This window comes from Falco biarmicus, chromosome 3 (genome assembly GCF_023638135.1).
Source record: "Falco biarmicus isolate bFalBia1 chromosome 3, bFalBia1.pri, whole genome shotgun sequence".
Lineage (NCBI taxonomy): Eukaryota > Metazoa > Chordata > Aves > Falconiformes > Falconidae > Falco > Falco biarmicus.
In genome coordinates, this window is record NC_079290.1 from 117,929,758 (window position 1) to 117,945,742 (window position 15,985).

At 65.2% G+C, this 15,985-nt stretch overlaps 3 protein-coding genes across 4 annotated transcripts in view; all 3 read right to left on the bottom strand.

Moving 5' to 3' along the window:
* Positions 1–4,540, bottom strand: part of DLGAP3 (DLG associated protein 3) — a 28,739-nt gene extending 24,199 nt beyond the window's left edge. For both annotated transcript variants that reach the window (XM_056333441.1, XM_056333443.1), the window contains exon 1: positions 4,267–4,540. The gene's annotated coding sequence lies outside the window, so the exon portion shown is untranslated. The remainder of the gene's footprint in view (positions 1–4,266) is intronic.
* Positions 4,541–7,909: 3,369 nt separating this feature from the next.
* Positions 7,910–10,104, bottom strand: LOC130146906 (platelet-activating factor receptor-like). Its single transcript, XM_056333528.1, has 2 exons — positions 10,069–10,104; positions 7,910–9,090 (listed from the first exon to the last, which is right to left on the bottom strand). The coding sequence occupies exon 2, from the start codon at positions 9,079–9,081 to the stop codon at positions 8,077–8,079; it is 1,005 nt and encodes a 334-aa protein (XP_056189503.1). The 5' UTR covers positions 9,082–9,090; positions 10,069–10,104; the 3' UTR covers positions 7,910–8,076.
* Positions 10,105–11,181: 1,077 nt separating this feature from the next.
* TMEM35B (transmembrane protein 35B) lies at positions 11,182–12,796 on the bottom strand. Its single transcript, XM_056331796.1, has 3 exons — positions 12,673–12,796; positions 11,739–11,919; positions 11,182–11,647 (listed from the first exon to the last, which is right to left on the bottom strand). Exons 1-3 carry the CDS (start codon positions 12,778–12,780, stop codon positions 11,517–11,519), a joined length of 420 nt encoding a protein of 139 aa, XP_056187771.1. The 5' UTR covers positions 12,781–12,796; the 3' UTR covers positions 11,182–11,516.
* Between the last annotated feature and the right edge of the window lie 3,189 nt (positions 12,797–15,985).

A 15,985-nucleotide genomic window follows, 5' to 3' on the forward strand; every position in this document is an offset into this window, starting at 1 on the left:
CCCAGCTGCCCCCACCCAGAGGACATGGGGGAGCCCAGAGAGACACATGCCCTGACATGAAACACTGAGACACCCTCAGCTCAGGTGCACCAAAGGCACCCAGGGCGCATCCACCTCCACGGGGTCTCGCCCCGACCCACCAGCTGGGCACACCGACCCAGCCGAGCTGCACCACCACGGCAGGAACAGCCACATCAAGACATGCAGCATCTCCCCACTAACAGCCAGCTCACCATCTCCAAACCACTGGGCCCAGAGCCCCCAGTGCGACCACAGCTCTTCCACCCCTGGGGGAGATGGGGAGGGGGTGCCTTGGGCCAAGGCCACAGCACTGGGGATAGGACACCAGCAGGTCCCCCACTGGGCATCACGTCGGGATTCAGTACCTTCAGCTTTCGCAGTCCTCGCTCCAAAGCGGCACCCCCACACGCCCACGGACAGGCTGTTCTCCCGCTCCGCTCTGCCCACCAAAAACTTCAGCTAATTTCCAGCCCAAATGGCTCCCGGCCCTGCTGAGGGGAGAGGATCAGGCAGGCAGAGAGGCTCCTGCCACCGCCTGTCCTCCGAAGCTGCCAGTTTAAGGCCAAACAGACCCTCAGTGAAACACCGAGTGCTGGCAACCACGCCGCAAACATCTGTTCTTCCAACGGCATCATGATTCACAGGCTATTAATTGGGGCTTGGCAGCGCTGGGAAGTGTTTGCATCCCCTGGCTTCACTCAGAGCCACAACTCGCTGCCGACAAGGCCTGGGTGCCGGGGAAGGAGCCAAACCCAGCAATACACCGGCCGCAGTGGAGCCGCACCGGGACGGGCACGGTGCCCAGCTCCCGCACCAGCCGCCCGGTCCCCCAGGAGCAAGGCAGAACAAGCCCCAGGAAAACAGCAGCAGCAGCGCTCGGTGCTTGCCAGGAGCAGCCAGCATGGCACCACCAGCACGGCAGCCCCAGCACCCAGCGGAGCGGGGCTGCAGCACGGATGCCGCCTGCCCGGGCTCCCACTCAGCCGTGCACGGCGGGGTCCGTGGGTGCTGGTGAGTTCACCCCCAGCGCCGTGTTTCTGTAGGGTCTCCCCAGGGCACCAGCATCACCTGCCGCCACGGCATCGAGGGGAAGCGCAGAGCAGCACCCTGCTCCGGCAGCACCAGACAAAGGCTGTGAGAAGCCTCCTCCACCGACAGCCCAGAGAAATCTGAATTCAGAAGCTGATCAGAAACCATGTCATGGCTCCTTCCCACTCCAGCATTTGGGGAGGAGTGAGCTGGGGGGGGGGGGGGGGGGGCGATGTGAGAAATCTAATTAGGATTGAGGGCAGGTTGTAGAGGTGCTGCCATGGGAGCTGCAGGAGCACAGCTGCTGCAGGAGGGGGACACCAGCTGCCCGCAGCACCCCCAGCCCCGTGGAAACAGGGAAAGTACAAATTAATTCTCCTTAATCTGACGGGCACTTGCTCTGCTGCCACGTGCCGCTGCCACGGCTGGCAGAGAGCAGCCCGGGCCCCCCGCGGCTTGGCTCGCGTGCCCATGGCAGCCATGCCCTCTGTGTCCCCCCACGGCCAGCGCCGTACGGCCCTGGGATGAACCGCCGGGCAGGGCAGGGACAGCAGAAGGGGCTCGATCCTGCCCAGCCTGGGGGAGGTGAGTGAGGGGTGCTGAGCTCAGAGCCTGGCCTCCTCCTTGTCTCCTGGGGCGGCCTCCCCATGCTGCTGCTCATAAGGGAACTGGGCATCCCAGGGCCATCAAGAGGGCCACCATCCCACGGCCACTTTGGCAGCCCAGGCTGTACACCCAGGGGTGCCGGAGCCCCGAGGCCACGCTGAAGGGCGCTACGCAGGGTTGGCACGTCCCCCTCCCCTTGTCCTCCACTGGCACTGGCCATGCCCCATGCCACCTGCACCGCGGGGATGCCCTCCCTGATGTGAGGGATACAGGCTGCCACCTCCATCCACCCCATGACCGGGATGTCTGCCAGGACACATCCACCCGTGCACCCCCGGCCCTCCCGGCGAGTCCCCCAGCTGCCGGCACGTCTCGCCTGCTATTCTTAGCTCTCCAGCGCTGCACTCTCCCGGCAATGGCACCGTATATTACTATTATTGCCGGCTGCCAACGTCTTGAAGCAAGCAGCCAGGATCTTGGTGGGGCTTCCACACCCCTGGTGACCTGTCGTTCAGTCCCTGCCGTGCTCTGGTCTTCAACAGGCTATTTCAGGAAATCCAATTTGGTGGGCAGAAGGAACACAAGCCACACATTCAGCTCCTGAGCTGGATCCAGGCTCCTCGCGTCGCCGCTCAGATCCAGATTTTAGCTTCGCCCGTGATGGCAATAAGGGCCAAGAGTCACCTTTGGCTCCAGATCCAAATTTCTAGCTGGGTGGGATCCAGGGTTTTGGATCAGCTTGTCAGAGAGACACAAGTGTCTGCAAAACCTGGATCTGGAGCTCCAGCCCCAGCCGCAGCAGCAGCACCTGGGCATGAGACCCCAGCTCAGGGCCTGATCCTGCCTGCATGGGTGGGCAGACCTGTGGAGACTCACACCAGCGCAGCCACCAGCCTCGGGGCTCCTGCCCAGGCCCTGTGTCCCGCAGGTCCCGGCACGACGCTACCTCTGAGCTGGTGATGGGGAGGTTGAAGGAAGCCCCCCCAGGGACACCCAGCCTGTGCTCCCCACCACCCTGCACTCCCTCCCCGTGCCTTGCCCAGGCTGGCAGGAGGGCTGGGGGCTGCTCCTCCGGCCCACACCACAGCACAAGCCCTGGCACTCAGGAGGGAGATTTGGGCACCAGGGGCTTGGAGCCTGCTTGCCCGTGGGGACACCATGGTTGCGTCACCCACTCCCCACAGCAGGGATGCCTGGAGCCAGTCCCGGTGCCCAGGCTTGGTGGGGTAACAACCCCCAAGGTGGCCCCAAAGGTGGCTCATGCCCGCACCGCCTTGTGCCAGTGCTCTTGCTGCCCCCAGAGCCAAGGGCCCCTCCAGCTCAGATGCTCCACAGTCACTTTGATGGTGATTTTCTTCCCTCTCGGCCTGGCCTGCACTTGAATAGCGCTTTGAAAGGGCTGACATGCCTTCCAGCCTCCTGAGCGTGGCCGTGCCCATCTCCTGGTGGCTGTCCCCCTTCTCCATCCCCCAGCAGATGGGGTCCTCAAGGGCTGGGAGCCGTGGACACGTGCGGGCAGACAGTGGAAGCACCGGGGCGAGGAACCGAGATAGACGGGAAATGACATCCATTTCCTAAAGGGGAATCTGCGCTGGTGGCCAGATCCTGCCCTGATTTACACCAAGGGAGGCCACCTGCTCCCAGCTCGGACTCTGGTGGGGGCAGCCAGCACCCAACAGCCTGGCTCTGTCCCCTCCTGCCTGCTCGGGGCTTCGTGGCCAGCGCGGGGGGCAGGCAGGGACCCGCTGCGGGCAGCCCTGGGAGGGAGGTGATGTGCAGGGCTGGATGTCACGGGATGGAGAGAGACGGGATGGAGAGCGGTCCCAGCGCCAACTTGCTCTGCAGGTTTGGCACAGGGTGGAGGGATCAGATCGGCTTCTCCAACAAAACTCAACCGTCCAGGGGAAGGCAGGTGACGAGAGGAGAGAGACCCCCGCAAAGCTCCCCTTGGCTGCCAAGGCTGCGCTGTGCCATGGAGCCTGGATGCACGGGGAGAGTCACAGCTCGGCTCGTGCTCCCTGCCAGCCCCCAGCCCCCAGAGGCAGCCCCGGATCCGGGACCCCCAGCGCCCAGTCCCCCTGCCCCGCAGCCCTCCCAGGGGGGACACCACCAGGCTGGGGAGGGGTCCTCGGCCTGGCCGGCCCCGGCCCGAGCCCTCTGCAGCGGGAGAGCACCAGGATGGCTGCTGTCACCTTCCACGGAGACAGGCTGGGGGGGCTGGGGGCTTCAGCCCCCTCCCCGCAGCCCCAGGAGCTGGGGGGGCCCGCACCCCTTCTCCCGCACCCACCGCGGGGTCCCGACCCGCCGCGCTGGCTGAGCCGAGCACTGCGCTGCCCCCAGCCATCTTGCCGGCTTCCCCCCAGCACCCGCCCGGCAGGGCTGGATGGATCCCCGCGCCACACGCCCCGTCTCCTGGGGGGGGGGGCGTCCCGCACGGCCCCGGTGGGGAGAGCCGCCCCCCCCGAAAGGCACCGCGGATCCCCCGGGAGCGGGACCCCCGCCCGGCCGGCGATGCCCCCGCGGCAGCAGCAGCCCCGGGCGCGCAGCCCCGCGGTACCGGCCCGGGCAGCGCCGGGACACAGCCCCCCCCGCGCCCCCCGCCGCTCTTACCCCGCTCCCGCCGCCTACATCCTCCGGCCGCTGCCGGGCGGCTCCCCGACGGCCCGGCCCCGCCGCCCCCGGCCCCGCCGCCCCGGCCCGGCTGCTCCCGGCTCGGCCCGGGCCGGCGGCACCATGCGAGTGGCGGCGGCCCCGCAGTGCAGCGCGGCTGGGCGCGGAGCGGTGCGGAGCGGTGCGGAGCGGTGCGGAGCCGCCGCCGCGGCGCAGCCAAGACACGGCGGTGGATTTTCCCCGGGAGTCAGAGCGGGCGGCGGCGGCGCAAGATGGCTCCGGTGCGGCTCTGCCGCCGCCTCCCGGCACCCCGGGACCCCCGGGGTGGGGAAGGGGAGGGGGGGGAGAGGGGGGCATCGGGGACCTGCCGCCGGCGGGGCACGCGGCGTGGGCTGGCACCGGGACGGGAGGTACCCGCCCGTGGGCATCCCCTGGGGCACCCCGGGGTGGGGGGCACCCTGGGACCTGCCAGCCAGTCCTGCCCTTGGGCACACTGCCTGCCCGGCCAGGGAGGGGTACCGGGACAGCCGTGGGGCACCGGGATAGCTCTGGGGTACCCGGATAGCTGTGGGGCACTGGGATAGATATGGGGTATCGGGATAGCTGTGGGGCACCGGGATAGATATGGGGTACCGAGATAGCTGTGGGGCACCGGGATAGATATGGGGTACCCGGATAGCCGTGGGGCACCGGGATAGATATGGGGTACCCGGATAGCCGTGGGGCACCGGGATAGATATGGGGTACCGAGATAGCTGTGGGGCACTGGGATAGATATGGGGTACCAGAATAGCTATGGGGCACTGGGATAGCTATGGGGTACTGGAATATCCGTGGGGCACCAGGATAGCTGTGGGGTACCAGGATAGCCGTGGGGTACCAGGATAGCTATGGGGCACTGGGATAGCTATGGGGTACTGGGATAGCTGTGGGGCACCGGGATAGCTGTGGGGTACCAGGATAGCCGTGGGGCACAGGGATAGCCATGGGGTACTGGGACAGCCATGGGGCACCGGGATAGCTGTGGGGTACCAGTACAGCCACAGGGCACCAGATTAGCCATGGGGTACTGGGACAGCCATGGGGTACTGGGACAGCCGTGGGGCACCGGGATAGCTGTGGGGTACCAGTACAGCCACAGGGCACCAGATTAGCCATGGGGTACTGGGACAGCCATGGGGTACTGGGACAGCCATGGGGCACCGGGATAGCTGTGGGGTACCAGTACAGCCACACGGCACCAGATTAGCCATGGGGTACTGGGACAGCCATGGGGTACTGGGACAGCCACAGGATACCGGGATACCCATGGGGTACTGGGAGAGCCATGGGGTAGGGTACTGGGACAGCCATGGGATACCGGGACAGCCGTGGGATACTGGGAGAGCTGCAGGGTACTGGGACACTCACGGGCAAGGCACAGCCCCCCAGGGGCCCAGCCTGCTGCCAGCAGACCGGGGGCTGCCAGCCCGCCAAGCCCCTTGCACCACACCATGTAATTTGCCAATAGTAATAATAATAATAGTAATAATTACGGCACGAGCAGGTTAGAAGTGCAGCGGAACAATAACCTGGTTGAACGCCTTGCTGCGTGCGGTGGCGGGAGCCACACCGCAGCACGTGCCCAGCCCTGGCACCATGCCGGCGCTGAAGCCCCCAGCCACGCCACGTGGGAGCCCGTGCCCGATGCGTGGGGGGACACAGCTCAGGCAAGCACCTGCGGGGGGGGGGGGTCAGCAGCTGCATGTCCAGGCGTTTTGTGCCCCAGAGCTGCGGTCCTTAGCCGAGCTGGCTGTGCCACCAGGCAGGGCTGTCCCCAGCCACGGTCATGCCATCAGTCACCCAGGGGGATGGCCAGGGCTGGAGGACACGCGTGTTTCCCCGGGGTGGCACAGGGCAACAGGAGAGCAGCACGCTGCAGGGAGCGTGCGGTCAGACCCAGGCCCTGCTGCCATCGCTGCGGCTCTGCAGAGCCACCCCCAGCTCAGGGCGCTCTGCTCAGCAGCCCCGCGGCCCCCATCACTGTCCTCCACCCAGGGCACTCTGCCAGAGCCAGAGCCAGAGCTGGAGCTGGGGCTGCCCCCTCCCCTGGCGTGTAGAGAGCCCCCCCCCCCCCCGAAAATCCTGCTGCCCCTGGGAGGGGATCCCCAGCCCCCACCCTTGCCAGGCCCTGCAGCACCCTGCATCGCCACCCGCACAGCTGCTCCTGCTGCATGGGGGGAGCGGAGGGCTGCCCACCCCGCTGAGCAGTTATATAAAAGGATTAAAATTTAATATAAACTTCAAAAGGGGAATAACCGGGTGGTCAAAGATGGCTGGGCCAGGGCCGGGTGTGGAGCAGAGCCAGCCTTGGCCACGTCCCGGCTTTGCCAAGACACGGCACTGTGGCACACGGAGACCCACTCCACCCAGCCTGGCCCATGGGCACAGCCGCATGGAGCCAGAGCAAAGTGCCCGGGTGCCACAGGCAGCCTGGCGTCCTGCGAGCCCACGCCATGTGTCCCGTGCAGCGGGCTGCCTGAGTGACGGGGTGCATGATTCCCATGGCACATGGAGACCCTGCCTCCCCAGGGCCCAGCCTTGCCCCACACCTTTGCCTCCCCACTGGCAGCCGAGCAGCCTTTCCTAACCCACCACCGCCAGGAAGAGCATCACCCAGCCGTCCCAGAGCCGGGCTGTGCCAGCGGTCCCCGGGCAGCCCGTCTCCTCCTGCCCGATGCCTCACGCTTCCTTCCCAGGGACTGGTGGGTTGGAGATTGCTTGGAGAACATCCCTGTGCTGGGGGGCCAGACCTTTGGCTGGGGGAGCAGCTGCTGGATCCCAGTCCCCACCACGGCCCCCCAGAGCCAGCATGGCTACGCAGCACCCACTGCTCCCACCCGTGCAGCGCCGGGGAGCGAGGCTGTGGCAGCGGCAGGAACGAGTCGGAGCTGGGAAAACACCATCTTCCACCCACGCAGCCGCCCACGGCCCTGCGCCAGCTCCGCCGCCCCCGCCGCGTGCCGGGCCCGCCAGGAAGGTGGGCGGCGGGCACGGGGCTGGGGGCTGTGCTGTGCCCACCATGGCCACCCACCCCTGGGTAGGGCAGGGATGGGGCAGGGGGGAGCAGGGCCCCGCAGCCCCCCTGTGCAGGAGCTGCCCTGGCGCAGGCTGCTGCTGCAGGAGCAGGGCTGAGCTGGGGCTGGGGGGCCAGGGCTGGGGGGCTGGGGGCTGCCCTGTACCCGGCTCTGCCCCAGGGTACAGGAGTGCTGGCACTGCTCGGTGTGCGGCACAGGTGCCCGCCAGCAAAGAGACCGGGGAAGCCTTTGGCTCATTCATTTTTAATCCTGGCTGAGAGCAGGAGGGATGCAGGCACAAGGCTCGGGAATGCTGCAGGATGGGGCTGGCTGCAGTGCCCCGAACAGCCCCCCCCGGGCAGCCCAGCTCATGCCACGGGTGTCTTTGATCACGAGTGTCTCCAGGGGACAGAGACCCCCCCGGGCAGGGACAGCCAACCCCGGGCATCCCTCCCTGTCCTGTCTCACCACATCCCACTACAGCTCAGCCTCACCTGCAGCAGCTCAGCCCCCCCTCACTGCGCGAGCCCCCCCAGTGCCTGTGAATGCAGGGGGCAGGATCTGTGCATGAGCAGAAACCGTGGGCCTGAGAGCACGTGGGGATGCGCAGAGAGCAGAGATGGAGGCGGGGGAGTGCATGAAGCCAGAGCTTCTCCCACGCTGCTCCCCATCCTTAGCCTAATGCCAGGTACCCCATCCCACCGGGACTGAGGTGCTGGGCCAGACAGGGGGCAGGACCCCAGCGCCCACCCTGCTACGAGGAGGCAAAGGAGGACGCGCGGGCACTGGGCACGGGCACGGCGGGGGCCGGCGGGGAGAGCGGGACGCACCGGCCAATCTTGCGCAGGGTCCGTCCCAGGTCAGCACGGAAGCGCCGGATGGAGAAGCAGTAGATGAGGGGGTCGAGGCAGCTGTTGAGGCTGAGCAGGGCCACACTCAGTGTGTGCAGCATGTCCAGGGTGGCAGGGGGCCTGCAGAGTGGCACGGGGGGCTGGCTGCCCACCCAGGGGGCCAGCGTGAGGTGGTAGGGGGCCACGCAGACCACGAAGACCAGAAGCATCCCCAGCACCATGGCGCGCGCCTGCTGCCGGTGGAAGCCCGGTGAGGCGGCGGTGGGCACCGAGAGCGCCCGGGCGATGGAGGCATAGGTGCCCAGCACCACCAGGAAGGCAGCAGTGAAGAAGCCCACCATGGCGTAGGCGTACACCCGCTGCCGGCCATGCTGCTCAAAGCAGGCGGTGGTCCCGGCGCGGGTGGGGAAGGTCTGCTGGGTGGCCAAGGTGGGCACGGCGCAGCCCAGCCCCAGCAGCCAGGCCAGGGCACAGGCCAGCGCGGCCCCCCGGCGCCCCGTCAGCGGCAGCTCCCGCCGTGCCGCCCGCACCGCGCAGTACCGGTTGAAGCTGATGAGCGCCATGAAGGTGATGGCACTGTAGGTCGCCAGGTAGTAGGCGGCCCCGGCCAGGCGGCAGGCAGCCTCTGACAGCAGCCAGTCCCCCCCGGCCAGGTAGTAGGGGATCCAGAGGGGCAGGGTGAGGTTGAAGAGGATGTCGGCCAGCGTGAGGTTGATGAGGTAGATGCGGATGGCCTTCCTCACCTTGCCGCTCTGCAGGAAGACCAGCAAGGCCACCAGGTTGCCCGGCAGCCCCACGCACAGCACCAGGCAGTAGACAGCAGGAACCAGCACGAACTGCAGCGGGTCGCTGGGCATGCACTCGCCGGGGTGCTCAGCCAGCAGCGGCCCCGACGCCGAGCCGTTCATCCTGGGCTCCTGCAAAGATGGGGGGACGGTCAGTGGCATGGCCCTGGACACAGCCCTCGGGGGACATGAAAGGGACATTGACCTGGACGGGGCGACCTCTCTGGCTGGCACCTGCCGTAGCTGGCGGGACCAGAGGCAGAGCCACCCCGTGGGGATGCCACCGTCTGTCAGATGGGCTCAGCCTCCAACTCCAACGGCAAGAGGCGAGGGGCTCTGGGATCCCGTCCCAGCCCAACCCCAGCCATGTCCCCCCCCTGCGAGGGATCCCAGCGGCTGCCGCCAGCGGTCCAGCCAGGGCGCCCCGGGGAGCGGCAGGCGCAGCTGCGCCCTGGCCAAGGGGCAGAGCCGCTGCCGGAGGCACCCGGGGGTGCTGTGCCGGCTCCAGTGCTGGCTCCAGTGCCGGCTCCAGCTGGCAGCTGCAAGGATTAACACCTCCCACGCAGCCATGTGCTTGCTGGGACCACCCAGCCCCGGCCCATTCCCAGCACCCTAAATCCCCCCACGGAGCCCACCCGTGGGGACGTCACCCACCACCGGCTCAGCACACACCGGAGAGGGCACGGACATGGGGTGTACGAGCATGGGGCCACAGCGCCCCGTGCCCCCCAGCCGTGCACCAGGCAGGTTTGCCGGTCCTGGCCATGGAAAACGACGTTGTGCCGCAATGGCTGTGTCCCAGGGCTGCATCTATTTCACCTCCCGTCACTGCCTGCCCACACCTCACTGACAGCACTGACTCACCCAGCGGGTGTTTTCCAGCACGGCAGGGCCGGATTCGGCACACGCAGCACCCAGCACCAGGCCGAGGCATGGAAGACATGAGGGGGACTCAAGGCTCATCCCAGTGGACTCCAGTTGTTCTGCAGAGCCAGCACAGACCCCCAAGGAGCCCCCAGCTCCCTCAGAGCCCCCCCTTCCCCTTCCCTTCCCCCAGCCCTGTTGGCCCAGGGGATGCTCCGTCTCACCCACACCAAGCTGGTTACTTACCCCACTGGGTCAGGCTGGACCGGCTGCGTCCCCTCCGGCTGCTCCTCGCTGTCTGATCCAGCCAGGCTGGGGAAGGCTTTAAGTGCTGGAGGAGGCAGGAGCTGCCTGATCCCCCCAGCCACCCCACCCCCCGCCACCATCCCAAGCCCCTGTGGGGGTCAGCGCCTGCGGGACAGCAGCTGGAACGGGGAGAGCACCTGCGTGTGTATGTAACGGAGGATTCCTCGCTGGAGCCATGGTAAGACCCCCTGCGCCGGCTGACGGGGCTGGGGGTACACGGGGGGGACCTGCCACCCCCCCCTCCACGTGCCCCCAGCCCTGTCTAGGACCATTTCCCAGAGCCTTTTTCCCACCCACGCCAGGATGAAAGCAGCAGAGGGTCAAGTTTCCACACCCAGCAGCTGGGGGGAAAGGGGGATGCCCTGAAAGGGATCAAAGCAGGAATCTGCTCCTCCCGGCTCTCAGTGCTTTTCTTGGCTTAAAGCTCGAATCAGGGGGAGCACAACCCCAGCCCCCCACCCCCCCCCCACCCCCAGCTCTGTGAGCATCTGACTCACAGCCTGGCGTGGCCCTGCAAATTGTGGATGTTCCTTTGGGACACCAAAGGTGCCACCCCCAAGGTGGTTCAGGTCCCACTGGGGGTACGGGGGTGTTGTACCCCCTCTGCTCATCCCAAGACGGCCAGTCTCCCCCCCCCGCCAGCACAGCTGCCCTACTGGGAGATGCACCGGGTACAAATGTGATCTTGGGGTTCATCCCAAGTGGATCACATTGGCTGTGCCCATCTGGGGTGGCGGAGGGCCCTGCACCCACAGGGTGCAAGATCCAAAAAAACCCACGCGCCTGCCCAGGCACAAGGTTTTGAGGAAGGGGGGGGTCACGCTGCTGCTGTTGCCCCCCCCCCGATGTACAAGCGGCCTGGCACATTGCTAGGTGGCTCTGGCCAGCCGGGGGGCTCCCAGCCCCACATGGGCTCTCCCCACTGGCTCTGTCTCAGTGTCAGCTGCCACCAGCTCCTGCCTGTCCCCAGCCCTTGACCCTGGGCACTGCTCCAGGGGGCCCAGGACATCCCCTCAGCGTGACGGGAGGCAGAAATCAACAGGGGAGGCAAAATGAAAAACAAGAAGCTTTATTCCAAAAAATGAGAGCCTCCAGGAGAGCAGAGCCAGCCCCAGCTCGACATGGCCAAACGCCGGGAAGAGCTGGACACCTTGTGCGAGTTCAGCAATGGAGCTCCTGGAGCGGCGGTGGTGCCACGGCCACCGTCCCACCGCACCAGCCCCAGGTCCTGCAGCACAGGGACAACCGACACCAAGGTCCCCAGCGGTGGCAGGAGGGGACACACCGCCTGAGCAGCAAGTTACCTCCCAGGACGCGATGCTGTCCCCCAAAATATCATAAAGGCATCACTTCCCACCAGCCGAGCCATCCGTCCTTCCCAGCACCGGTCACTCGAACTTGGGCTTGGCGGGGGCCGCGTGCCCGCGGATGTTGAGCAGCAGGAGGAGACCGAGGCAGAGGGTGGCGGGGGCACACATGGCCAGGGGCTCCCGCAGCACCAGCAGTGTGTAGATGGCACCTGGGCGAGGAGCACAACGGGGGAATAGGGGTCCCTGCCCGAGGGTCCCCTGGGACCCCACACGGGGTGACGGGCTCCCGCTCGCTCTCACCGATCATGATGACGCTGAGGATGAAGTTGCTGATCTCCTGCAGGAGCTGGGGCCCGAACGCCAGCAGCAGCCCGGCCACCGCCTCCACCCAGCCCACCACCTCCAGGTACCAGCCCGGCTCCGGCGTGAGCCCCAGCTCCTTCAGGGGGAACACCTCGGCGTACCGCACGAACTGCGACTGCTGCGGAGGGCAGGAGGGGACAGAGCAGCCCTGAGCCTGGGGTGGGGGGCACAGCCCCTCCGGCAGGGTCTGCTGTGCTCAGCCCTGTGCCCCAAGGGGTTCAATCCTGCACACCAGCACCCCAGCCTGCTCATTGCCCCCAGGGGGGCTCAGCCCAGCAGCCCCGCACCCCAACCTGCTCATTACCCCTGCCAAGGGGCTCAGCCTTGAACCCCCAGGGGTTCAGCCCCACGCCCCAGCCCGCTCATTCCCATCCAGGGGGCTCAGCCCTGTACCCCAGCACCTCAACCTGCTCACTCCCCCCAGGGGGCTCAGCCCCATACCCCCAGGGGATCATTCCAGCACGCCGACCTGCTTATTCCCCCCAGGGGGCTCAGCCCTGCACCCCAGGGGATCGTTCCTGCACCCCAGCCTGCCCATTCCCCCCCCAGGGGCTCAGCGCTGTGGCCCAGCACCCCACCCTGCGTGCTCCCCCCAGCTCAGCCTGCCGGCACCGCGCAGCGCCCCCCGCTGCAGCTCAGGCCCCCCGCACCGCGCGGCCCCCCGGCGCAGCTCAGCCCCCCGGCACCGCGCAGCCCCCACACACCGCGCAGCCCCCCCCCACATCGCTCAGCCCCCCCCCGGCGCAGCTCAGCCCCGCGGCACCGCGCAGCCCCCTGCGCAGCGAAGCCCCCCGACACCGCGCAGCTCCCCGCGCAGCGCAGCCCCGCGCAGCCCCCCCCGGCGCAGCGCAGCCCCCCCCCCCGGACCCACCATGTAGCGGTGCAGGTCGGCCGAGAGCAGGGCCGAGAGCTTCCCGGCGCCCGCCAGCAGGAAGAACAGCCCCAGCAGGACGCGCAGCGCTCGGAACGCCGCCGCCATGGCGGGCACGGGCGGGGGCGGCGGGCGGGGCCACGGGGCTCGGCTCCGGCCCGGGCACGGACCCCCCCCCCGCGGGGCACGGACCCCCCCCCGCGGGGCACGGACCCCCCCCCCGCGGGGCACGGACCCCCCCCCCGCGGGGCACGGACCCCCCCCCGCGGGGCACGGACCCCCCCCCGCGGGGCACGGACCCCCCCCCCGCGGGGCACGGACCCCCCCCCCGCGGGGCACGGACCCCCCCCCCGGGCTGTGAGGCCCACATCCCCCCGGCCAGCACCACCCTCCCACCGAACCTGGGCTGGGTGACAGCAAATAAATAGGGCTGGGGGGGTGGTGGTGGGATAAAACCCCCAGACCCACATTGGGACTGTGCGGGCACAGCGGGCCCTGGGCCAGCACCCGCAAAGGGACCGGGTGCAGGCAGCGGCACAGGCAGGTTGCCGGTGGCTGGGGTTAGCCACACAGCAGGCTGGGTAGCCAGGCAGCATAGCAGGGCAGCCGGGCTGTTAGCCAGGCAGTAGATTGGTTAGCCACGCAGCAGGCTGGGTAGCCAGGTGGCAGATTGGTTAGCCACGCAGCAGGCTGGGTAGCCAGGTGGCAGATTGGTTAGCCACGCAGCAGGCTGGGTAGCCAGGTGGCAGATTGGTTAGCCACGCAGCAGGCTGGGTAGCCAGGTGGCAGATTGGTTAGCCACACAGCAGGCTGGGTAGCCAGGTGGCAGACTGGTTAGCCACGCAGCTGAGCCGGGGTAGCCAGGCAGGCGGGCCGGGCATTGCTGCCAGGCAGAAGGCCGCAGCTGCTGCCCTCCCCGCGCGGCCCAGGCCTGCGTCACTGCCAGCACTGCTCGCCATGCAGCGTGTGCCCAGGCTCTCAGGGAAGACAGCCCTAGATTGGCACGAGCCAGGGGCTAAGGGAGCCACAGGGACACTGACATTACTGTAATTCAAGTGGAAATATTTTTTTTAATACCAATAAATCATGAAGAGCAGGAACGGTTTCCCAGGCACCAGGAAGCAGCGGCAGCACGCAGCAGCGCTGACCCAGGGCAGCCGCCTCGCAGGGCTGCCTGGCCTTGCAGGGCTGCTATTTTTACTCCTGGCAGCCATCGCTCCCCGGCTCTGCTGGGACAGCCGCAGTGAGGGCAGCCGAGGAGCTGCTCAGGATCATTTGTGGCTTCTCCCTGCTCCGGCTTGAATGCCAGGGAGTGATAAACAGCAACAGGCCAGGGATGCTCCAGCTCTTCTTTTAGAAAGCAGCGCGGTGCAGGGGGAAGGAAAATCCCAACCAAACCCTGAGCAAAGGATTGCAGCAGCTCAGCACCCTCCCACCCATGGCTTCAGTGCTCCCCACAAGCAGGCTTGGTGTTTAAGCAAGTCAGGGAGACACCCGCCCGCAGCAGCCACCTTCCTCCAAGCTCCCGTCTCTGGTAGCAGGGTTTCATCCCCGCTGCAGAGCGGAGCGCGCTCAGGGCCCGGACAGAGGTTGGTTTTGTGCAAACACTGCAAAACCATTTCACCGTGTTTGCATTTCCCAGGGCTGCCCCAGCACTGCCGACAGGGCAGGGGTCATGCCACCCACACCATGCCCAAGCCCCAGCACAGCACCTCGGCTCAGAGCCCCTCACAGCAAGACACATTGGCAGATAAACGCTCTTGTCTGGCCGGGAGACCAACACCGTCCACATGGTACCATGCACCTACCCTCCACCTGGTATTTTTTTAGTTACAGGAGCTACTGAGAGTAATAAAACATTTGGTAGAACCAGGTGATCAGCTTCACCAGCCAGGAGACATCACCCACCACCAGAGGAAAACCTCTCGCTAGTAGTCATCTTCCAGGTGATGAGCATGGCCAAACAAAAACAGTTTTCCAAAACACATCCCATTCTCCATATGGAACGCTATACAGGGAGTTGTAGGAGGCGCAATTCAGCACATTGGCTGCTTCCTATGTGAAACTTGTGGCCTGAATGTGCTTCCAGCATTCAATGCTGCAACAGTGGAAAAGAAATTAGGACAAGCTACTGGAAAATAACAGAATTTGAGAAAAAAAAAAAAAAAGGGCTATGTAAGCCTGCAGTAGCTGTGGAGACAAAGACACTAAAAACCCAGCTCCTTGCAGTGCAGCTATTGATGAACCACAAAACACCTTCTCGCTGAAGCCTTTTCAGAATCTAGACAATACCATAAAGAAGTCAAATCAAAGAGTGAAATACTTTGGCTTATCCTGTACCCAATCGCTTGATTGCATGAAGAAGTGAAAAGCAGCAGTCAGAAGCTTTTAATCCAGCACCAACCTTCTCTACTCTAAGCCTGCTTGGCAGCTGCGAAGCACCCCCGCTGCTGCTGGGGTCCCTTCCCTCTCCCCTACGCTTACTGCTATATAATTACAAGAGTCAACACCAGAAACACAGCTACAGCAGTTCTGACCAACATTACTGTTAATGAAACTTTCTGCCAGGGAAGTAAACAAACAGCATTTAAGACAAAGCACAACATATTCCTGGCTGCGATTTCAAGCCCAGGTGTGGTGTTCCAGCCAGGCACTAATGCTGCACCACTGGAGACCCACATGTCTCAAGTATTTCATACGGCTTTCCCACATTAAACCCAGTTTATTTTGATCTTTCTGGTCTGGCAAGGCAGTTCCCAGCCAAACGTTCATGACTTCAGGCCACTGTGGGGGGAAGACCTTGTTACAATGCAGCTGTATGAATAAAGCCTACTGCTGGTGTATTTCAACATGTTAAACTACTTGATAGTCAGACAAAGGATTATATTTAATAATTGACAGCATGAACTAGGTATGTGCACAACACAGCCGTGTAAAGATTCAAATGAAGCAATATGAACCACAGGAATTGTGCTTCAAGAGCTAAAACCAGCACTTTTCTGGCTTCCAAAGAACTCAGACTTTGGGATCTCAGGCTCAATTACCACAGCCATCACCAAGAAAACTATCACAAACCAAGGAAGCACATGTAAGCATTCAGAATTCTATGATCTAAAAATACAGCAGTTGCACAGGACTTGAGATGGGGGAAAAGAACGGGTGAAAATTCCAGAAATACTGAAGTGCCTCAAGTACAAGCAGAACTTACTTTAAAAAAAAAAAAAAAGACTTAAGTCTTTTAGCAAAAGCACCTGTGGCTGCACACTGGTCAGGAATCCAGCTAGCCTGAAAAACTGCAGCATTTGAACTACAA

Excerpts from the sequence above, each read along its gene's own strand:
- LOC130146906 (XM_056333528.1), bottom strand. The coding sequence starts at position 9,081 with ATGAACGGCTCGGCGTCGGGGCCGCTGCTGGCTGAGCACCCCGGCGAG.
- TMEM35B (XM_056331796.1), bottom strand. The coding sequence starts at position 12,780 with ATGGCGGCGGCGTTCCGAGCGCTGCGCGTCCTGCTGGGGCTGTTCTTC. Across the intron at positions 11,920-12,672 it reads CCGACCTGCACCGCTACATG|CAGTCGCAGTTCGTGCGGTA; the intron begins GTGGGTCCGGGG and ends TGCCCTCCGCAG. Across the intron at positions 11,648-11,738 it reads CCTCAGCGTCATCATGATCG|GTGCCATCTACACACTGCTG; the intron begins GTGAGAGCGAGC and ends CTCCTCGCCCAG.